The 24,099-nt window shown below is 33.7% G+C and overlaps 2 protein-coding genes across 2 annotated transcripts; one reads left to right on the forward strand and one right to left on the reverse strand.

Moving 5' to 3' along the window:
* Window positions 1-2,073: 2,073 nt before the first annotated feature.
* On the forward strand, window positions 2,074-11,131 carry LOC125843662 (auxin response factor 4). Its single transcript, XM_049522829.1, has 12 exons — window positions 2,074-2,978; window positions 3,079-3,135; window positions 3,560-3,745; window positions 3,848-3,932; window positions 3,999-4,089; window positions 4,908-5,072; window positions 7,388-7,507; window positions 7,597-7,672; window positions 8,423-8,588; window positions 8,828-9,570; window positions 9,655-9,845; window positions 10,737-11,131. The coding sequence occupies exons 1-12, from the start codon at window positions 2,607-2,609 to the stop codon at window positions 10,918-10,920; spliced, it is 2,436 nt and encodes an 811-aa protein (XP_049378786.1). The 5' UTR covers window positions 2,074-2,606; the 3' UTR covers window positions 10,921-11,131.
* Window positions 11,132-12,247: 1,116 nt separating this feature from the next.
* LOC125843689 (isovaleryl-CoA dehydrogenase, mitochondrial) lies at window positions 12,248-19,644 on the reverse strand. Its single transcript, XM_049522862.1, has 15 exons — window positions 19,430-19,644; window positions 17,647-17,730; window positions 17,507-17,564; window positions 17,200-17,324; window positions 17,068-17,112; window positions 16,100-16,148; window positions 15,812-15,921; window positions 14,652-14,728; window positions 14,408-14,458; window positions 14,251-14,315; window positions 13,404-13,558; window positions 13,265-13,305; window positions 13,119-13,173; window positions 12,934-12,990; window positions 12,248-12,588 (listed from the first exon to the last, which is right to left on the reverse strand). The coding sequence occupies exons 1-15, from the start codon at window positions 19,547-19,549 to the stop codon at window positions 12,442-12,444; spliced, it is 1,239 nt and encodes a 412-aa protein (XP_049378819.1). The 5' UTR covers window positions 19,550-19,644; the 3' UTR covers window positions 12,248-12,441.
* Between the last annotated feature and the right edge of the window lie 4,455 nt (window positions 19,645-24,099).

Raw genomic sequence — 24,099 nt, forward strand, 5'->3', positions numbered from 1 at the left:
CATATACTTCTACCGTTACAAAAGGAGCTTTATTTGACGGAAATGAAAAAAATAGTTTTAAATTTATTTATTTGTCTTTTAATTTTAAAAAAAAATTCAGAAAGGGTATATATGATTCTTCTAGCAAAGTTTAAGGTATATTTTAATCTTTTTCATACGTAATTTTTTGTTTGACTTCTTTGATTATCATTATTTGAGTTTCTTATTTTTTTCATTAAAACTATTTTTTTGCGGCAATATTGTAATTTAGTTTTTGTATTTGTAAACAAAAAATTTGACATCTATAATAAATTTTACAAGAAAATTAGTGAAACATAAATAAATTTGACCATCAAAATATTAAATTTAAATTAGTTGTTCAAACAAAAAAGTTAAAAAAAATAAATTATGTGAGGAGGATCAAATATACCCCCCAACATATGGATTATACATTTTTTTAATAATTTAAAAAAAAATCACTTTCATTTGAAGAAAAAGGTATATGTGCGTCATTTGTATACAAGTAGGCATATATATGAATCACTTTCATAATGAGGGGCATATCAACTCTAAATAGCAAAATTGAGGGGTATATCAACCTTTCCCCTTTTTCCAAATTTAATAATTAAAGATAGATTGTTGCACTAAACTTTCTCTATATCTGAATTCGAAAAATAATCATAATTTCAAGGCTTAAACCTCTAACTTTCTAGTCATACAACGACAGTTTTTACCGTTGTGCTAAAATTTCCTTCGAATTTAACAACTACATTTTACTATAACCAAAGTATTAATATTGAGTTCATCTGAATTTAATATTTTTGATGTGTAACATAAATTTATGTCTAAATTTTTTTAAATCATTGTAACAAATAGTAGCTATGAATTCATAACTATAAAACTGTAATGTGTTTAGTGCTAAAATCTTAAAAGTTGAATCCATGAAGCTTAAATTTTATATCCACTTCTAATAGTTATGCCTCAATTTCATAATTTCGCATGTGTGTAATGAGAAAGTCAAGACTTTTACAAAAGGAATTCTCTCTCTCTCTCTATATAAAATACAAAGAAGCTAAAGTGATATATACATTTAAAAAAAGCTTTGTATATACATTATAATATTTCGACCAATAAGATTTGAATGAACTTATTGCGATAATTTAGCTCTATCCATATCTGTGTGAAGCTACTCACGTTGATGATTCCAAACCTGAATAGAAAAGAAGGACGCAAAAGGTTTTGATGAATCTCCAATACCCTAGCTTCACTCGTATCGTTATGAGCGTGCTCACATTGACGATCTCAAAGCTGAATAAAGGAGAATTGTTGTAAATTGACGCACAATATAAAACATCATATTAACAATCATAAATCTTACTAAAGAAGAAGTATTGTGACACCAACTTGTCATGACCCGATATCTCGAGTCATAATGACACCTACCATAAGCCACAAGTGGGTAAGCTGACCTATAACCCGAAACGACGAGTACCAGGCATACTGATTAGAACAACAAACCACAAGCGAGAAATGACATAATTTGAAGAACACGGGGGAAGATAAAAACAGGAACAAATATTATAATAAAAAATACGTGATCCAATCGCAAAACCTGATAGGCATATATACATAGCTACTAAAATGAGTACAAGTCCCAAAAGTGGACCAAAATATACAAATTTATCTCAAAAGCAAAACGCTAGTCAAAGCTAACCAAAAGGAGAAAGACAAGCTCACCCACGCCTATGAATATCTCCACGACAGGCTCAATATCAACGCTAACGACTGGTGCTCGAACACCCAACATGAAACTTATTCATAATCAATCCAAACTTAAACAACAACAAAAGAAAATTAAGTAGAAAGCAAAAAAAAAAGAAAAAAAAAAGGAGAAGAAGAGAATCAATACTATGATTATGCTCCACATATATTTTAAAAAGGAAAAAAACAAAGAGAAAAAGGCAATACAAAGCAAAGCAAAAAAGAAAGAAAGAAAGATGGTTGATGAAGATGTGTGGGTTCTGTACTGTCTTTAACCTGTCCCCTCCACTCAACACAGTATTGGGTCTATCTTTCAAAACAAATTAAAAAAAAAAAAAACAGTTTTTCAGTCCAAAAGGGCACTAACCACATTGGCCTTTTCCCACTTTTGCTTCTGTGCTACCTTAGCAATTGTCTATGTCTTCTGCTTCTTCTGCTCCCTTTTCTTTCAACTCCAAAATGGGAGTGGAAATGGAATCATACTTTGAATTTCTTGTTATTATTTGATACCCCCCTTACCCCCCATTCACCCCTTTTCTTTCTTTTATCCTCTTTCCTTCCAAAAACCTGACTTTCTTGTTCTTTTCTGTTGAGTTTCTTTTCCTGTTCTTGCTTTAAAGACAACCCCTTTTCAAAATATTAGCATTTCTTGAGTATGATTTGACTTCATTTCCTAATTTTCTATTCAGCTTTGTGGCAAACACTTGATTGCCCTCTTACTCAACTTTCTTGAATTTGCCTTTTTTCTTGTTTTTGTGTCCTGTTGTTGTGGTTTGTGGGTTGTGTAATACTAAACTGAGAAAACAAGAAAAACCCAAAACAAAAAAGAACCAATTTTTTTGTTTGGGGTGTTTTGTTTTTTTCATATGGAAATTGATCTGAATCATGCATTAGTGAGTGAAGTGGAGAAGAATGTATGTTGTAATGAAGAATGTGATAAAGGGGGTGGTGGGGGTTGTGTTAATTGCTCTTTGTACACTTCCACTACTTCTTCTTGTTCTTCAAATGTATCTTCATCTTCTTCACTTGCTCTTACTTCAATTTACAAGGAGCTTTGGCATGCTTGTGCTGGTCCTCTTACTAGTTTACCCAAGAAAGGAAATGTAGTGGTTTATTTCCCTCAAGGTCATATGGAAGAAGCTGTTTCTGCTTTTCCATTTTCACCTATCAAGATTGATTTCCCAACTTTTGGTCTTCAGCCTCAGATCTTCTGTAGAGTGGAAGATGTCCAGTTGCTTGTAAGGAACTTAATTTTTTTTTTTTGCCCCCTTTTAGATTAAAGGTTTTAGCTTTGCTAGTCCTTTTTGTAATATTTTTTATAATCTTGTGAAATAACAGGCAAATAAGGAAAATGATGAGGTGTATACACAGCTCACTCTTCTACCTCTTCCAGAGGTAAGATCAGTAATTGCTTACATGTTCAATCTTGATTTTTTTAATTTCTTTTGATAACCGTGGTGTCTGGGCTAGCTTTCGCGACATTTGACTAATTTCATGTATAACTGTCACCTCCCACAACAGCAGCATGTACCTGATAACTCTATCCACCAAGTCTAGGGCAAAATGGAAAAAATCACCTAGTGTTTTTGTCTCTGCTATGTCATGTTCAATCTTGATCTTTTGCTGTTTTATGTACAAATTTTGAGTAAAGGTGTTGACTTTAATGTGTTAAGCTGATGTTTTGTTCATTTATTTACATGGTTCCACTGTAAAGGGATCTTTTTAGTTTTTTTCTACTTGAATTGGTCTTTTGTTTTTTAGTGTAATATCTTACATTGAGCTTAGACTGAGTTTTCCCTGATTTCATGGTGTTTTCCAGTCAATGGCTATAAGCTTAGAGGGGAAAGAACATGAAGATTCGGGGACTGATGAGGAAGGGAATGGAGTTAATCCAGGGAAATCAGCTTCTCACATGTTCTGTAAAACGCTGACTGCTTCGGATACCAGCACCCATGGTGGCTTTTCAGTTCCCCGTCGAGCAGCTGAAGACTGTTTCCCCCCTCTGGTGTGACTCCATTCCTGGCTTTTGCTAAAGAGATTGTTAGTTGATTTCTTGTAATTGTCTGGTTAATTTACTTCTATCTTGGTGCTACATTATAAAATGTAGGATTACAAAGAGCAAAGACCCTCTCAGGAGCTGATTGCTAAGGATCTGCACGGAGTAGAGTGGAAATTTCGTCACATTTATAGAGGTATTGAGTTAAATAGTTAGATACTTGCTTGGTTCGAAATATTTATGTTTGATGCTTTTCTTTCAGGCCAGCCAAGGCGACATTTGCTCACTACTGGATGGAGTATCTTTGTCAGCCAAAAGAATCTTGTCTCAGGGGATGCAGTTCTCTTCTTGAGGTATACATACCTGTTATCCTTGCTGTATTTGAAAATAAAATTTTGTAAAACTTCATATAAAGTAGAACCATAAATGGAGATGAAACAAAGTTAAATTCGAGTCCGCCTGAATCCACAATGTGTGTTTAAGAAACTTAATTCCCTTCTAGTACCTGAGGTATAAGATTATTTTCTCCCATGATAAAATGGATAAACCACACTGGTGTAGTGGTACTTCAAACCCTAGTGTACAACGAACACAAAGAGTAGCCAAATCACACTTGCAACTTACTTTGCAAGTGCATGAAATATTGCAGAAAGAAGTAGAGTAATTCATATTTTTGGTAAGTAAAAATCTGAGGAAGCGGACATGTATTTATAGCCAACAAAGGGTAGTTTGAACAAATGTTATTATGCCTTACGGAAAAGTTACAACCTATCCAATGTAAAGGTGCTATTCAAATTGCATCATTTCCCCTAGTGTCTTTTTTCGGGAAAACACCTATTCATTTCTCATTCACACCTCTTAACAAACCCAACAATATCTTGGCTCAATGTTATATGTACTCCGAATGGTTGGCTTTTAAGGTACTAGAGCATCTTTACCGGTGTGCTTGGAAAGAGAAGGAGGGTGGAAAGTGAACAATATTAAAATATCAAGTCATTGTACTTGGAAGCTGGAAAAGCATTAGGTCCAATTCCTAGGTTTTCAATATGTCATAATGACCCATTAGGATACCAATGCCAAGATCTTAATTGATCCGCTATTCAACTTTTGAAGTTTGTTAAGTCGCTATAGGTATTTAAATTTTATTCAAGCAGTCAGATGATACTTGCAGGGGAGAAGGTGGAGATCTCAGACTGGGAATAAGAAGAGCTGCAAGACCTAGAAATGGACTTCCTGAATCGATAATCAAAAGTCAATACTCTGGACCGGATGTTCTTTCGTCAGTTGCTACCGCCCTATCAGCAAAGAGCACTTTCCATGTTTTCTATAGCCCAAGGTATTTCACCATATCTCTGTGCATTGTTTTCTATTTAGTTGTTGGCCTATTTACATGGTAAAATCTGTGGCAATATCCCTCATCCGTACATCTTTCACTATTTTAGGCTGTGCGACGTTAATGAGATTTGATATTCACATGCCTTAGATTTTAATTGCATTTTAAGTCATGAAGGCATAACAACCAAATACATAATTGCTTATTTCCATCCAACCAGTCATTTGGGGAGATTGAAATGAATTGTCTATGTTTTGGCTACCACCATTTTATGTGTCCAATTAATATCTTAACAAATACAAATGGTGTAGGCATGTAGGCCTCCTTCGTGCTGATCAGTTGTATTAGATGATTTGCTTAGCTTTAAGCAAACAGTTCTGGAGGAGTAAAGTCGTACTATTTACAGTCAAACTTGGGAACTAAGCTAGTGTTGATGGTGTGAAGTTTGATATCCAGGGATAAAATTATACTCGTTTATTTGACATAAATATGCTTTAGAAAAATCCAAACTAAGCTGATTATGGGTGGTACTACTTGTAATCATGTTACAGTTTAAATGTTTTTAATTACTTGAAAAGGTCATAGATAGAATGATGTATGTATTGGTTTAGTGAGATAGCACTGAAACATCAGTGATTGTCGCCATTGCTAAAAATACTGTGTTGTTATGGTAATGATGCACTGAAGTATGAAGTAAGATTTGGAATATTATAATTGGGGAGCTCCAAAATGAACCTATATGGTTTCATAGCAGTGTGGCAATAAATTTGGCTCTATTGCAATCCATCTTTATTACATTTGTTAGTTTGTTTCTAGATTGAGGCACAACTAGTGGCTTTCCGTTTATTCACGTGTCATCAGCTGCAGAACAAAACGTAATTGAGGGTAGTAATTCGTTGAGTTTCCCACATCGGTCATTTAGGGATGAGAAGATCTGTTTATATTGTCATAGACAATCCTCACCTCATGAGCTAGGTTTTGGAGTTGAGTTAGACCCAAGATCCATTTTTTTGGCGTGCCGGGGGTGTTGACTGTTGAGTTCCCACATCAGTCATTTAGGGATGAAAATACCTCTTTTTCTTTTTTATAAGAGGTATGAGGTCTCTTAATATGGTCTTGGACAATTCTCACCTTATGAGCTAGTTTTTGGGGTTGAATTAGGCCAGGCCTATTTTTGTACCATAACTTATACTAGTACCCAGGTATTTGATCCATTCTATAGGCAGTGATCTTTCTGTTTGCTAAACCATCAATCACCTTCCAACTAATAGTCCTCTGATTCTGAACTACAGGTATCTGATAAAATTTTTAGTTGAGAGACAAGTTAGACTATTCGTTTAGACTGAGTGATTCAGATGCATGTGTCTTTCTATGCAAATGTAGTGCAATGCATGCTCTAGTGGCTCATATCAAGTAGGTTTCCTAGTAGGTCAATGCTAGGAAAGCAACTTGTCTACTGGTAGTCTCTACTTCGACTAGTTCATTTTTCGTTATCAGCATCTAAAGCATCCGAAGGATGATCTTGAGGTTGACCCAAATCTTGCACTGTGCTATCATATATATAACTGCACTTACCTGGCAAAGGGAAGTACTTTGCCTATTCATATTTATGAAATGAAGCAGCTGTTTCTTTTTAGTGATGTTCATATTCGATGCAATGTTGTTCATTCAGATTTCCTTCAAGTTTTAGTTGAATAAGAGAATGTTACAGTTAAATATATCATCGAAGTGAATTATTTCAATGTTATGAAACCAGTTTTACATTCCAGAAGCGAAATTTCTTATAGAAGAACCCATGGTGTATAAAGTTCGCGAGGAAGTGCATCTCTGATAGATATGTAAGAAATTTGATTCACTGGTATAAAGATATTAATGCTCTTGGAAGTTAAATCGTCTACTTTTCTGTCTTTAATTCAACGTGTGAAAATTCAGACTTGAAAAATATTACCTATTGGTAAAACCATTGACAATATGGAAGGGTTGATTCAGTTAAGAAGATGAGAAAAGGCATGATTTCTGCTGCTTTTTTCAATTCATGTGTTTCAAACAGTGACTTGTCCTGATTATGAAACTGTTTATTTCCCAAGGAATAAGGAATAACAAAGAACTATGATTTTCAGAAAATAATCTGATGGACAAAAAAGTCTCATATTATGTGCACTCCTGTAGACTGTAGTCAAGTTCCTTCATCTTAAAACATGTGAAGTTTATTCTTTAGTCACTTCTGCAGCTTTCAGAAGTTCGTGTCACGAATCTTCAAGATATTATTGTTCTTTTATTGCTATGTAGATGAGTTAAAGTTTTTTCTTATAATGTAGGGCAAGTCATGCTACTTTCGTTGTACCTTACCAAAAGTACGTGAAAGCCATCAACACTCGGATTCCTGTTGGGACAAGATTTAAAATGAAATTTGATTTGGATGATTCACCTGAAAGAAGGTAATTGTAGCCTTACTAAATCCCATCAATGCTCTTCTTCCTTTCATTAGGTTTCTGTTGTAATAAAAACATTCTATCACTGCATGCAGGTACAGCGGTGTAGTGACTGGGATAAGCGATATGGATCCCTTTAGATGGCCCAATTCTAAATGGAGATGCTTGATGGTATGCCTGGCATATAGTTATCATTCTGTTGTTTTTTAAGTACTCCCTCCGTTTCAATTTGATTGTCTGGTTTTGACTTGGTACGGAGTTTAAAAAAATACAGTAGACTTTTGAATTTTGAGGTCTTAAACTAATAATATGTAGAATGTACCAAAATTCCCTTTAATCTTATGGTGATAAACATGCCATGTGGAGAGTTGTAACTAAAGAGTTGCCATAAAAGGGTGATTTTGGTCCACCTAACACTTCATGTTTTTTGAATAAGTTGGAAGTTCTTCTATTTATCTAAAGGGTGATTTTCTTGCTTCCTTGTTATTTGCAAAAGCATATATGTTCTTGAATTTTCTGCTGGTGTTACCTTGTGACTTAGATCAGCTCTACTCAGAGGTCTTGTAACACGTAAATCTGCTGTTTGAATGCCTCTAGGAACACTGAAAGGACCATATATTCTTTGGTTTGATTAATCAAGGTCATAAAAATTGGCCATGCCATGAATTATCAAACTATTCTCACTTCGATGGTAAATATAATGAGAAATTGTTAACTCAGGTGTTGTAAAATGATTGATTTATTTTTTTCGTGGCAAGACTGATAAGAGTTTCTATCGTCAAGACATTCAAATACTGAAATACATTCATGTATTTCATATTTGTGTTATCTTCCCAAACAGAACTGTTACAATAAGTATAATGCCTATTAAGCAACTTGTAAACTTTTTGATATAAGTGCCTATGCCATCAATTTTAATAGGTCAGATGGGATGAAGATATAATGAGTAATCATCAGGAACGGGTTTCTCCTTGGGAAATTGATTCTTCAGTTTCCTTACCACCACTGAGCATTCAGTCCTCACCAAGACTGAAGAAACTGCGGACTAGTCAGCAGGCACCATCAGTGCTGGACAGCCATTTTGCTGGTACTGATCTAACTTTTCTAAATCCTTTCGTATTATGTTGTCATTATGTCGTATCGGTACTGCATTGGACTGTTTTTATCCTTGAGCCGACAGTCTGTTGGAAAGAGGTCTCTCTACTAAGGTCTGCGTACACGTACACACTACCCTCCCAGATCCTACACAGAGTATATAGTTGTTGTCATTATGTCGTGATTACACTGAAGTTCGCTTTTTTTTTCCCGATTTTGTTATTTTATCAGGAGGGAGTGCTCTTTTAGACTTTGAGGAGTCAATAAGATCCTCCAAGGTCTTGCAAGGTCAAGAAAATTTAGGTCTGATATCACCTCCCTATGGTTGTGATAAACCAGTCCGCCCACTGGATTTCGAGCTGCAAAGAGTAGCTCGTCACAATCTCATGCCAAATGGTGTAGAGAACATAATTGTTGGTGACTTTGTGAAAACTCAGCCTCCAACTACCTACACAGGCTTTCTGGAATCCAATAGGTTTCCAAAGGTCTTGCAAGGTCAAGAAATTTGCTCGTTAAGATCCCTTACTGGAAAAGGTGATGTTAATTTTGGTGCTTGGGGAAAACCTGAATTTGGTTGCAATGTTTTCGGCACATATCAGAGGCCGAGAGCCAATTTCTATCCTCTCGCTTCTGAAGGGGCAAGGAATGTGTTTTTACCTTACAATGCGATGTATAGAGCTGGACAAGATCCCGTGGTTCCCTCCTACATAACTACTTTCCAAAGAGAAAATCCTACCTTGAACCAGAATTCAATCCAAAATGTGGTTAGGAGGGAAGAAGTTGGAATGCCGAAGTTTGTAAATGAGCAGAGGCCACCGGAGATGTCTAAAGTATCCATTCCAGAGAATCATTTCAAGAATGAAAATGACGGCTCCTTCAATGCACAGGCTTCATGTAAACTGTTTGGCTTTTCCTTGACGAAAGAACCATCTACTCCTAGCTCGCAGAGTTCTGGTAAGAGGAGCTGTACAAAGGTAAGTTTCCATAAGTTGCATGTAGCGAATTGGAACTGTTTTTTCTTCAGACTCTATTGCTGATATTTGATAAATGGCGTGAAGGTTCACAAACAAGGCAGCTTGGTTGGACGAGCCATTGATCTCTCGAGATTGAATGGCTATGACGACTTACTGGTTGAGTTGGAGAGGCTTTTCAACATGGAAGACCTCCTAAGAGATCCCAACAAGGGGTGGCGAATCTTGTACACCGACAGTGAGAATGACATGATGGTTGTCGGAGATGATCCATGGCAGTAAGTCTCTTTCTCATGCATTTCCGTTTCTCATCGCTGTCTCAATTGTTTGATACTACATTCAAAAAATATTACTTCTTGATTTATTAATGCATATGAATCACGAGAACCACACAAATTTCTCTTCCAATTAGCTGACTTCCACTAGAAATTGGAGTTTTGGATATTAGCTAACCTCCACTTGAAATCCGAGTTTTCTTTAACTTCTCTTCTCCCATGTTAAAGATAAATTTCTTTCCTTGAGCTAAGGGTCTATCGGAAACAACCTCTCTACCTCCAAGGTAGGGGTAAGGTCCGCATACACTTTACCCTCCAAGGTGTGTTTAGTATGGAGGGAAAATACTTATGAGAAAATGTTTTCCAATTTTCCCGTCTTTGATTGGTCAAAAATTTTGGAAAACATTTTCTCCAAGTAATACAAGTTCTTTAAAAATGAGGAAAATGACTTCCCTAGTTGAAGTAGGGAAAAGAAGTTCCTAAAATAGCATACAATACTGATTTTCTCCTTTCCACCCTCCCAACACACCCACACCCACCCCCCATTCTCGCCACTCCCACCACACATAGTGTTTCCCTTGAATTTATACACAAAGCTTACTTATCACACACAAGAAAATAAATAAGAAATCACTTATTTTTCAAGAAAGCATTTTCCAAAAAAATAGTTTCCTTTATACCACACCTTAAATTAGAACTTGTTATTTTGCAATTTCTGCCGAGCAGCAAAATCTTGATTCAGGGAAAGAGTAAGGTCTATGTACACACTGTCCTCCCCAGACCTCGCTTGTGGGATTACTCTGGTTGGATAAGTTGTTGGAAAAAGTATAATTTCCCTTGATAGGCTGATTTGCTAATCAGTAACTTGGTTACCTTCTAAATGACTTTTCGCAGTGAGTTCTGTGAGGTAGTATCCAAGATCCATATATACACTCAAGAAGAAGTGGAGAAAATGACTATTGAGGGGATCAGTGATGACACTCAAAGTTGTTTGGAGGAGGCACCAGCAATCATGGATGTCTCAAAGTCTTCTTCAGTTGGCCAGCCTGATTCTTCTCCAACTGTAATCAGGATTTGAATAAAGTTGAATGGAGTACCTATGAATGTTCATGCTTTTTTATGTTATGTTAAGTGATATATGTGATGATAATACTACTCTACCTACTACATGTTCTTGTTATGTTTAATAAATTATTATCACTTAATATGTTTTGTTAAATGTTGGAAGTCTGTTTTCAACTACAATGGGAGCTTGTATGATGAAAACTGTGGTGACTCATATGCCAATAACTCTGAATTCTATGTTTCACTATGTATATTATTGAACATTGTATGAATACCCCTTTCTTTCTAACCCCCCACCCCCAAAGTGGTATGCAGTTGCCTTGGGACCAGCTTGACCAAAAGGTTGAGGGCAAGAATACTTGGTGAACATAGTTCAAGATCAATGTAATATTGAGCCAACTAAGAAGAGGATAGAAAGATGTGATCCCCCTCCTAAAAGAGATGTAGTTGTCTGAACCAAGCTTTCGAGAGGTTGTGCTCGACCTAATGGGTAAGTCCAAGAATACTTGGGTGGATATAATTCAGGATCGATGTAATTAAGACAACTAAGTAGAGGATGGGAAGATGTGACTTACCCTCCCCCCTCCCCCTCTCCACACACTCAAAAAAAAAGTGGTGTGTAGTTGTTTGAACCTAGTGTTCGGGAGGTTGTGCTTGACTTAAAGGGTAAGCGCAAGAATACATGAATGTACATAGTTCAGGATCGATGTAATTGAGACAAGGATATGAAAATGTGAGCCCCCTCCCAAAACCAAGTTGTGTACTCGTGTTTGGTAAATAATATATTACCTACTTTTAACTTTGTTTTTACCTACTTAATCTTAGAAGGTTATGTTATTCCATTTTGTCAAATATTTTATTTAGTAGGAGTATTTATGGATTGAAAATCTGGTCTATTCTCTGTTGGACAACACTACTTTGTGAAAAGAGTGTTTTTCTAATTATATTTTGTGGGTAAGGGGAGTTGGTTGTTAGTGCCATCTAATGCCTACTACCTAGATTGCATTGGTAGTGGCAATAGGTCATAAGTACTATAATACTATCCTATTTATATGTGGGCTTACTATTTCAATATTTTAATGAAGTGAATGTGGATATATAAAAGCACTAAAACCAATTTTCATAGGCTAAGCTAAAGCTATATAAATCTCACTTAAAAAAGAATAAAGGAAAACAAAATTCTTTATTGTCCCCCAAAAAAATGCTTTTCTATAAAATCAATCACGATGCTTACGTTAGTGTAGATTGCCTACATCACACTCGCAAGTGTGGTGGCCTTTTCTCAGACCCTACATGAACACAAGATGCTTCATGCTATCCACATTTCTCAGACTGCAAGCTTGTTTTTAACAACACTCACTACATATCCTTTTCATTTGATAGGAATACCTTGAATTAATACATTATTCATTCACAAAAATAAAGGGAATTAACTTTTTTTCTTTCTTTAATTCCAAATGAAAAGAAAAGATGGGGTGTGTGCATCAATTTTTGCTATTTTCCCAACGAGCTGGATAAATTATCTATGTCAATGTCACTGTTCTTTAAAGAGTTCACGGCCTATTATCATTCTTCTGATCTCACTTGTGCCTGCACCAATCTCATATAGTTTGGCATCTCGGAGAAAACGACCAGTCGGGTACTCATTCACGTAGCCATTGCCTCCGAGGCACTGAATAGCCTGCAACACGCGCAACAATCTCATAAGCACATCATCTTTCTTACTAGATTTTTGATAACCGAGAAATTCTCTGGGACAAGACACTATTTGAAACACGGTGAATGATGGAGGCAGGACCGAGAGATTTATGTGCCTTTAAATCCATTAAAACATACTGGCATTACTGGAATAAGCCAAGACAGAGAGATTCTCGATTCTTTTCCAGAAACGACGGTGCTTTTCAGTATATTATTGAACCAGTAAGAGATAACAGAAGTACCAAACTAAGGGTGACAGATGAGTTGATAGCCTATGGGTAGAAGATTTAATTATCACAGAGGAACAGAGAGGAATAAAGTTTCTCACCTGAAGAGCAACTTGGGTTGCTCTTTCAGCAGCAGAGAGTATAACACCAGCACAATCCTAAACAAACATAATTGAAAGCATGTTAAGTTCAAAGGAAAAAGATGTTCGTTGGTTAAGTTTTAGCTTCGATAAAGTTGAGTAACTAAAACAAGAAGAAAACAAACGCAAATTTCTAGTGCAAGGACCTTGGTATTAATCGTCCCGCTGTCGCATTCCCTTGCAACAGAATAGAGATAAGATCTGTTCATGAAAGAGAACAAGCACATGATATTATTGATCAGATTTAGCAAAAAAAAAACATGGACAAGTGTGTCAATAAAGAACACCAAACCTTGAAGATTGCATAGATGTGTACATGTCAGCCACTTTTCCCTATATTTTCAGTTCAATAAGGCAACATATATTAAGAATTTAGACCAACAAATAACAGGAACATAGAAAGTATAAATGTCCAGAAGGCAGTTAACAACCTGTACAAATTGGAATTCTCCAATCGGTCGCCCAAATTGTTCGCGTTGTTTAACATAGGGGAGAACAACATCAAGACAAGCTTGCATAATTCCAACAGGACCAGATGCCAAAACAAGTCTTTCCAGATCGAGCCCCGACATCAGGACATAAACTCCTGAAGCAGTAGAAAAACTTTTTCTGAGAGAGATAGTACCAATGATGTCCACTTAGCTTCTACCAGAACTTCACTCCTCAAATACCTCAAGTGTAAGATCATGATTATTGAAGATATTACAGAAGGGGCTAGGAACCAAAAATAACTTCAAAGAAAGTCATTGCAAAAGGCTCCTTTTAATTGCTTTGATGGTATTTGACTGGGCAAAGAGTTTAAGATATTCATTTTGACTGATACATTATATTAACAATGGAGGAAATTGGTGAAGTAATAGAAGAAAAGTTGGTTTGATAAGAAAAAATATCACGTCAAGAGTTTAAAATTTGGATAATTTGATTGAATTGAATTATAAGAAAATGAATATTTTTTGATAAAAATAAAATGGTTTTAAACATTTTGAAAAGTTCCAAATAGAAAGAACTCCTACAAATTGAAATAAAACAAGGAGACGCAAAAAAAAAAAAATCCACACATATTACCAGCTAGTTTGGATTAAAACTGACTAATGCTGGTTATCCTTATATTGGTCTGTTGTAACACTGAGTCAGAATGAGGCAAGATATTTGGGAGACCTAAGCTTACCTAACATTGCCGCACCCCATTACCGAGGGAAATTCTGAGAGACTTAAGCTTACCTAACGGAATAAGGCAAGATATTTGGGCCAACATAGAAGTTAACTCAGAACTCATACCTTTTCCTACTTGCCCCAGAACATTTTCTTCAGGAACGAAACAGTTCTCAAACACAAGCTCACATCTACAGTTAAGAGTAAATTTATTAGGCCACCTTCGACATAGTAACAAAAATGTGAATCCAAACAGAGCAGCACTTGGGCAAGATGTACATACGTGTCACTTCCTCGCATCCCAAGTTTGTCTAATTTCTGGGCAGTAGAGAATCTGCATATTCAGCAATAAGAAGAATAAGCATTTCCCAAGCTCGCTGGAGATTCTAGTGTTTTTGTTATAATACATCATACTTTACTATTTGTGTGGTGCAATCATGCAGCTACGAAAAAATCAAACAAGAAACAGTAAGTCTTTTCTTTTCATTTTTCATTTCTTTCAAGTAGTATCAGTACAGGGTGCATACCCTGTCATTCCCTTCTCGATAATGAATGCCGTGATTCCTTTTGAACCAGCTGTGACATCTGTTTTTGCATAAACAACCTGTCCAGAAATAGATTTTCATAAATGAACCTTACAATTGTAATCCCATTCAGAATAAGACCAGAAATACAAAGGCCAAATACACAATGATTGCACTTAGTCAGAAGGATGGGAGAAAATGTCAAATGGCTATTTCTAAAGCCAAGTTTGAACAAAAAAAGACCTCATTTTCATCTATCAGGGAAATTGAACTGTAAGAGGATTGCACAGACAAACACCATACACCTGTATATGTGGGGAAAGGATGGATGGACGGGAAAGACGAGAACTTTTTCTAAAAGCGGAAAGTATATGGACTTCTGCAGGTGAATCATTAGTATATTTCGAAAGTAACTTTACAATAGCTAATCAAATTAACTTAGGTGACAACTATTCAGTTCTTAAGTAACGTTGGAATAAGTTATTGGCACTTAAACATTGTAAACAGATTATCCAGTATCCACTGCTGCTGCGATTGCAGATGTGCCAACCAAGTGACAATAAGTGATTATGCGAGGCTGTAATCCAAATCAATTACTGAAACCCATGTAGTGAATCAAATTCAACTGGAATAAAAGGATTGCTTGTCAAATGATTCATTTAGCACAAAGAAAGTTACTACTCTCAGGAAGACAAATTAACTATTTTTATTTTTTCTCACTTAATTTAAATTCTTAAAAAAACTACTATATTTTCTTCCCACCCTCACTACATGTCACAAATCAGCTTCATCCAGAAATCAGGCCTTCACCTTTGCAGGACAAGAGCTGAAACTGGTTTTTTCTCTTCAATGTCCTTAAAACATTGATTTTCATATGGTATAAAGTTTGTGTAGTAGTATATGACACTTCTTCCCATCAACCGATATTTGTCTTCACATGTTCCTTAGCATGAGATCTCATCTGACAGATTGGGTATGTCAAATTAAATTCAAATTCTCAAGACTATATATTTTTAACAACGTAAGAACACTTTCATTTTTATCCATAATCTGTGTAATACAAAAGATAACTCCGTAGGAAGTAATAGCAATCAAACAATATTAAGTGAGACGAAAGCGTGGTAAAGTAAAAAAGTAAGGACACAAACATTAAAGAGAAGTACCAGCGTCTGAGCCGTTGGACCATTTGTGCACCACATTTTGTTTCCATTCAGAACATAACCGCCCTCAACACGGTCAGCTTTGCACTTCATGCTAACAACATCTGATCCAGCTGAACCATGAAAACAAAACTATTCAGTTACACTATAACACAAAATTCAGAAGCCCTTTGCTCAGTCGTTACACCTGATCACCTCTCCACTCAAAGAAAAAGGAAACGAAGAATTAGCATCTGAAAATAATATGATAATGAGAGACATAAAATGAGAATTGAATTTAGCAGTAGTTACCATTAGGTTCACTCATAGCTAGAGCCCCCACATGCTCACCACTGATTAGCTACAACAATCAAATTATAACAGAGTGAACCGCTATTTATTATATTCAGACATTTCATTAAATTAAAAAATGGGATTAACATTAACAGAACAGATATACTAGGATAATGCTCCACTTTTCTTGCAACCCTACAATTAAAGATAAAAACCTTGAACAAGCTTAAGCAGGACCACGTGAAAGCCGCAATAAGATTGGGCTATGTTTGAGCAAAAGAAAGCTTAATTTGCTCTTAGTACAACTTCTTAAAGGGAATATAACTCTAGTAAATTTATTTCCAACCAAATGAATAAATGTCATCTATAGCTCGAAGCCCAGCATATTTCCAGCGTTCTAAGTTGTAAATCCATATAACATGCTGGATATAAAAGTCTTAAAGAGTTCATAACTGTAATTAATTGGTGTTATCCGTTTGGTGCAACGTAATTTCTACCATTTATCATTTGAGCTGATCCTTACAATATAAACCAGTTCAGAAATTTCTAGAGAAAACTCAACCAAGTTGTGGATGCTGTTGATGACTTGGAAATTACAGACCGAGTATTTGAAGTTTCAATAAGTTAGTATGCCCACATACCCAGTTCTTCATTAATTAAGCGTGTGCCATTACGATGTGAAGTTGTAGAGTCATAAACCTATGGCTTACCCTGGGCAAAAATAATACTCACTCCAAACGGATCCACCAGGATTTGAAGCACTTATGAGATATATTTTGGTGAATCGTGATATAAGGAATACAATATAAAAAAGGAGCTTTCATGAGACTCCAACAATTGTAGAGATGATGTGACTTTTGGTATTCAATATGAAGGCAGTCTACTGAAGATCACAGATGTCTTTTCACCTATACTGGAAAAAACAGAGTAGCTGGCAGGAAATGTGGATATACAACTTAAAAATAAATGTGATCGTGGAAGAATACCTTTGGTAGATACTTTTGTTTCTGCTCATGGGTTCCATTTCTAACCTACAAAATCATTAGTAGTTGTTAATTATTTGTCGCTCAGCACAGAGAGACCACGTATGTATAACTTTGAGTTGAAAAAACAGTTACCAACTGATTAATGCATAGGTTCGTGTGGGCACCATAAGATAGGCCAACTGACCCTGATGCTCGACTAATCTCTTCCATGGCTATGCAGTGATATAGATAACCAAGGCCAAGTCCCCCATATTCCTCTACACAGACAAAATAAGCAATCTCAGACAAAACTTTTGGGACTGTCACTCCATATCTATGTTTAGGTTCTTCGTTTAAGTATAGCACTTGAGAGGAATGTTAGTAGTTTTCTTGTCTGCTCTCTCTTGGCCCTATAATAGCACATCAAAATCAATAAAGAGACTATGATTCAAAAGCTTACCTGGCACTGTAATACCAAGGAGATTAAAATCCCCCATTAGTTTCCATAAATTAACATCCTGATAGACAAGAAGAACAGAGTTAAAATACCATTTTTTGTAGATAGAACACTTCAGACAACAAGAGCATATATACACATACCTGAGGGAAATAGTTCGTTCTATCTATTTTTTCAGCATGGGGGGCAATATTCTCTTGAGCAAATTGTGCCACACTTTCTTTAAACTGAAATTTGCAAATGGAAGAGTTAGAAAACTGTCATAGTGCATTTCACAAACAGAATGCATTCACATGTCATGCAATTAAAGATATTGCCTTGAAGTAACACATACTCCTAACTAGCTTAAGTAAATAGGAAAACAAATCAGTGCTAAAGCCAACTATTTTTTACAGGGGAGCAATAGTGGCTCCTACTATCCATGTGAATTGAATTCCCAATCAATAGGAGGTGAGGTTTGAAACCTACTGCAAGAGGGACGGCTCAGAAGCATAGTTTTTAGAAATTAGGCTTTTTGTGAGATAAGGATGAAAGACAGTGACGTTGCATGATTCATTAAATGTTCCACTAATGCAGCTTGCAGATAATGAATGAACACAGCAATTTAGCAATTATAAAACTTCAGACATCTTTCAAGAATCATCCAATAACTCAAAACACAACTACATCATACCCAGTGTAATCCCACAAGTGGAGTCTAGGGAGGTTAGAGTGTACGCAGACCTTATCCCTACCTCGTAGAGATAGAGAGGTTGTTTTCAATAGACCCTCGGCATACATAAAGTAAACAACTCAATAACACCATTTCATAAATCAATCCAGATTTTAGAGCATCACATATGATTATGCAAAGTTGCAAACCAAGAGTAACAAAGATCAATCACAAAGAAAGAAATTTAGCCAAAATTAAATTATTTAAAAAAATAAAAAGAGTAAAAGTATATGGTTCTTCATTAAAATCTGCAAGAAGGCTACCCAATTCAGCACTAATTACCTAAAACAAATTCTTCCACAGACTATGTCACAGAAACATGATTTACCAAAACCCAATACTAAAAACCATTAATAGGCAACAATATTCACCAAACCTAAAAAGAGAAAACTATACTAGGTTAATGGCTAGACTAAAAATAATCAAATTGTGACAAATCCTTTTTAAAATTCCGAACTTTGACTTAAGCAGGTCGATGACAAGTGTAAAAACAATCAAATTGTACCAAAATTGCTTGAAATTTGAGTAGCAACTATATGTACATGCAAAAAATTGTAAGCTTCATAGATATGCACAATAGAAGAAAATCAACATATGGGTTGAAACTTGGACCTGTCTATGTGTACTGAGTTAGTTGCTAAAACATAGTTAAATTATAACAAACCCTTTTACAAAATAACAAAGAACTCAAGAAAATCTTAATAGCTCAGCTGGTTGAATACCGAAACTTTCCAACAATGATTCAATGCCACTCCCCCATTTCCCCCTCCCCTACCCCTACCCCTACCCTAATTTTTTTTAAAAAATAATAATAATAACAAATAGCTCGAAAAATGTTAGTAGCTCAATTGGTCAGCTACAGGCGCTTAAGTGATGGCTCAATTCCCCTCCTTGTTTCCCTTACCTACCCCTACCCCAATTTAAAATAATAATAATGATAGTAATAAAAGGTTGATGACGATTGACGACTGTATAAAAAAAACAATCCAATCAATGGGTAAGCTAGAAATTGAAACAAAATTGATTGAAATTTGATTCGCAGCTAAATTAATATACAAATAGTTTTCACCCGTTCATCTGAACTCACTACTTTCAAAGCTAAACATAAATTTATACATAAAATTCACTAAAATTTGAAAATTAAACTCATAAAATTCAAATCCAACAACACTCTCTGTTCACTCATACGCATAACAGAAAAAAAAAAAACTAACCTGTTTCTGTGTATCATCGAAGAGTAACGAAGTTGAAAACGCAGCAAATTGTGGCTTCTGATGATTCTTGATTCTGAACAAAGCAGATTTCACAGACCTTGCTACGAACAATTTATGCATTTTTTTAATGGAATATTAATAATAATATTAAATATATCCTAAGTTTTTTTATGATGAAAAAATGGAGAGCAAAAAGTGATGAAATGAATGGAGAAAAATACTCAATTTATAGCTTGTAGAAAAATAAAGAGTATTGAAATCATATACGCAACTGCAGTTATTATTATTTAATAAAAGTGGATAAAGAAAAGTCTAAAAATAGACGGTCATATTTTGATTTGGACGGACTAAATTGGTGCAACGTGTTGGTTTGTTAGCATTTTAATATTAACATTTTAATATATTAATTTGCTTTATTTTGGAGTTAGAAGAATGTTGATACATTTTAATATATTAATTTTCAGCAGAAAGTGGGCAGTTTCATTCCTACCTTTGCATACATTCGTTGACTTTCATTTGCAGAACATGGGGAGTAATGGCTTTTGGCCGTGGTGGCACTTAGTGCTGCTTTACTCCATTTGGAGTTACTGTCTGTTATGTTACAATTCCAATTCTTTGAAGTAGCTCTTAGCCGTTGGTGGCCTTTGCCATTACTTCTTTGTTATACCTTGTAACCTATGTAACTCCTAAGACCATTTATCTTCACTACTTACCACTCAATTAAATATTCTATTTATTTCTAGGAAGATTTCTCTTAGTATAAATAGTGGTGGTCTTCATTTGGTTTGTGACACACAATACACAAGAAAATATAGAGTGCATAAGGTTTGTCAAAAAGAGAGTTCTTATTAGTTGAAGGGAGGTGTTTCTTTTGTGGAGCTTTGGACTCAACTCTTGTCCAGAGTTGTTGAGTTATACTTTGTGAAGGTTGTTGTATCCTGGAGGGGACAAGTCAAGAGGACTACTGCTGGACCGATGAAAATATTTGCTGCAGTGGGCTTGAATCTCCTTAAAGAGAGCGAGATATCCGCGCCTCAGCCTGAAGAGATTTAATTTCTTCATATTTATTTTCAATTGTAATCTTGTATTTTTTTTTTTTTTGTTATCTTGTAAGTTTTTCACTAACACAACATGTGATACGTCAAAAGAAAAAATTCGAAATTAATTTCTTATGCCAACAATTGTTAGGTTGAATTTATCGTATTAAACCTGTCTAATACGATTTATATCTTCTATGTAATTTCTCATGTGTGCATCTGAAGGATATCAACAATGAATTTAAGAAAACAAAAAATTATTTGATTTAATTACAATTCAATTGTAGAATTTATTTTTTGATTATAAGTTTATAAAATATATTTTTAATATTTAAGCGATTAATTATTGTGGTTTATTATAATTTTTAAGTATATAAATTTTAGTTCAATAAAATGTGTTTTATGTTTGATTCACATATAATAATAGCTAGTCTGACTTAAGTATATCCTAGATCAAATAATGCATAACGCGGTACAATTATATTTTATCTATAAGATAGCATATGAATTCAAAGGAGGATGTAGAATATTGATACAGATTCATCAAAATTTATTATTTTCGGTATAAAACATAAATTATATAAAATTTCATAAAAATTATAATAAATATTCTGCAATAAATATAAACTTATAAGTTTATTATAATTCACTTAAAGATTGAAATTTATAAAATATTTAAAAATACTGAATCCACCCCTTTTGCGGTTGAAGTTACACCTGAAATCAGTAATAATATTCTTAATTTAGGCATAACTTATAAAAACTTTAATTTAATACTAGAAATAAACCATATATCAATTATGCAAAAGTTACATATTCCTTATACAATATTTTATTCTGTATGAGAAATTATACAAAGACCAAATAGTTTATATTACTGAGATTAACATGTGAGCTGGTTAGACACGTCAGCTTGTGGAGATCAAATCCAAATAAGTGGAGATTAGTGTTTTTTTATTGGAAGTTGTGAAGATTTTTATTTAATTGTCTCATATGGATAGAAATTTAATTTAGGAAAAATTATCTAAATACACAACTTATTTTATAATGTTCTCTAAAATTTTTTGTCATTTAAAAATTTATAACATCTCTATTCTATCCTATTCTCGAATATATCATTTCACGTGATATATCGGTTATATCAGTTTACGTGATGTATCAGTCGAATACATCAATGTATCGGAATATTGAGTGATGTATTCGAAATCGGGATGCGATGTATCGAAACGTTGAGTGATGTATCCGAAATTCTTACATTTTAAGAGATTTTTCTAATTTGGAAAAAAATACGGTTAATATGTAATTAACTCTTAACACTATGACATTTGCGTAAAATTACATGAATTTTGAGCAATATTTTAATTGTTTTTTTTATATATATGTATAACTATCTAATATTCGAAATATTATACGCCGTATTAGTTTAAATAACTATTTGATACGTAAATCACTCTATATGAATTATTATTGAGTTCATTACTGATTTCATAATTGAATTTGAGCTTTTTAATTTAGACTAAACAGATCTTACAAAAAGCTAAATTTTCTTCAAAGGTAACACAATTCAAACTTTAAAGACATTTTTTCAAAAGAGCAATATTACAGTTATTTTGGGAATAAAAAGAAAAAAAAATAACTAAAGTAGACAGACAGTGAAATAATTAGATTCAAGTGCTTTTGTTTTGTGAACATAATATATTTGGAAAGGTTTCTGTTATTTTTTCATAAAATAAACATGGAAGTTAGGTAGGCACTCTTAATAAGATTTTTTTAAAAAAAATTAGCATGACATAATACATAAATAAATATTTAAATTTGATATTAGTTGATAAGTAAATATTGTAACTTCAAATATATATATTCAGACATCTTTACTCGTCTTAATTGTGACTGCTAAACACTCTAACTTACAAAATGATAATCTAAACAACACCAAAAATTATCTTTCACGTCAACGTCAAGTGTCTACGAGACGGTGAGTTAATATGTTTAGTTGTCAATTGAAACCAAGTTGAGTTATCTAAATGTGTACTCTCAAATTTTGAGTACTTGGTGGCTGGTGCTAAGCTATCAGCTAAGACGAGATTTGATTTTTAGGAACTCAAACGTGAAATCTTTGTTTATAAGTGGACGAATATCAATCATCCCATCAAAACTCATACTGCCTAATCGATATATATATATATATATATATATATATATAACATATAAGAATACATGTGTTTGATATAAAGAAAAATGTCGTTTATGAAATATTTCTTATAAAATGTTTTTCTTGAAAAAATAAATGATTTTTTTAGAGTTTGATAAGTAAATAAAAAATTAGAATATAACAACCACAACTTTTTTTCCAAAAGCATTTTAAAAAATATTTTAACCAAACTAACAGTAAAAAAAAATTAACAAGATATTTTCTCCAAGCACACTATCTCTCACTCTTTTTTCTTCTTTTTTTAATATTAAATATTTGGAAAAGTTTTTTTTTTATTATTATAAATATAGTGAATGACCATCTTTAGAAATTTTTTAGAAATCCTAACTTTAGGACCAAGTCAATTTTTCTTTATAAATAAAGGAGTTCTTTTCATTGTAAATTAAATTTGTGAATCCCTTCAAAATAAAAAAAAATAAAAAAAGTTTTCTCCTCTCTTTCTTCTTTTTATTTTATAATTTCATAACATTTTTGTTTTATTTAAGAAGTGGACATTATTTTTCCACAATATAAATATGGAAGTTAGATAGTCTTTCAATTTACCACGCAAAGCCTAGCTACTAGTTTTGATAGTTCACAAGATTTTTTATTTTTATTTTTGGTTTCATTTCGTGTCTTATCTGATATTTATTTTGAATTTTTAATTAATTTAAATTTATATCGATAAATTCACTTTGAGAGTAAAGTATCTTTTACTAAACGTGACTTCATATTGAAAACTCAATGTCAATTAAGAAAAAGTTTTCTCTAAACATCTAAATACTACCTATATATATATAGAGAGAGAGAGAGAGAGAGAAAGAGAGAAGAAAAGATATAATTAAAGAATGATGTGAAACAGACATTCTCTCTAACCATTTATTAGCCGTCAAACATTGTTTAATTGAATTAAAAATTCAGAAAATAAAAGTTAATTCAAAGTTATCCGAATACATATTTTATTCCCGAGTCAGAGTTCATAATTAAAGTGTTTGGAAAATAATATAAATTATAATATCTTAAAAATAATATAATAATCATTTTCAATATTTCTAACGTTGGGTTTTTGAATTATTCCAATATGTTAATTATATTTATTCTAATATATTCCTAGTGATTATTGAATAACCTTAACTAGTCATTACTCCTAAAAGTTGAACGTTTCCCTTTCATCATTAACCTTTTAAAATAAGAATTCTAAAATAAAATATTGGAATATTTTATTCCACAATTTTGTACTAAAATAATGAAATGAACTATTTCATATAGAAAATGAAACAACTAATCTCATAAAATATTTTAACTTATATAATATTTTTATTTATCTCGTCCTACCAACCAAACGACCTCATAAAATATACTCTTTCCGTTTCACAAAAAATAGTCTAGTTTGACTTGACACGGAGTTTAAGAAAATAAAGAAGACTTTTGAATCTTGATTA

The sequence above is a fragment of the Solanum stenotomum genome, chromosome 11 (assembly GCF_019186545.1).
Source record: "Solanum stenotomum isolate F172 chromosome 11, ASM1918654v1, whole genome shotgun sequence".
NCBI classification, from domain to species: domain Eukaryota; kingdom Viridiplantae; phylum Streptophyta; class Magnoliopsida; order Solanales; family Solanaceae; genus Solanum; species Solanum stenotomum.

Bases quoted from the DNA above. Each gene is read 5' to 3' on its own strand.
- LOC125843662 (XM_049522829.1), top strand. From the start codon at position 2,607: ATGGAAATTGATCTGAATCATGCATTAGTGAGTGAAGTGGAGAAGAAT. The intron at 3,136-3,559 runs GTAAGATCAGTA...GGTGTTTTCCAG, and splicing joins CTCTTCTACCTCTTCCAGAG to TCAATGGCTATAAGCTTAGA. The intron at 3,746-3,847 runs GTGTGACTCCAT...TATAAAATGTAG, and splicing joins AAGACTGTTTCCCCCCTCTG to GATTACAAAGAGCAAAGACC.
- LOC125843689 (XM_049522862.1), bottom strand. From the start codon at position 19,549: ATGCATAAATTGTTCGTAGCAAGGTCTGTGAAATCTGCTTTGTTCAGA. The intron at 17,113-17,199 runs GTAACTGTTTTT...ATGATTTTGTAG, and splicing joins ACCTATGCATTAATCAGTTG to GTTAGAAATGGAACCCATGA. The intron at 13,306-13,403 runs GTTGTTAACTGC...CTGAAAATATAG, and splicing joins GAGAATTCCAATTTGTACAG to GGAAAAGTGGCTGACATGTA.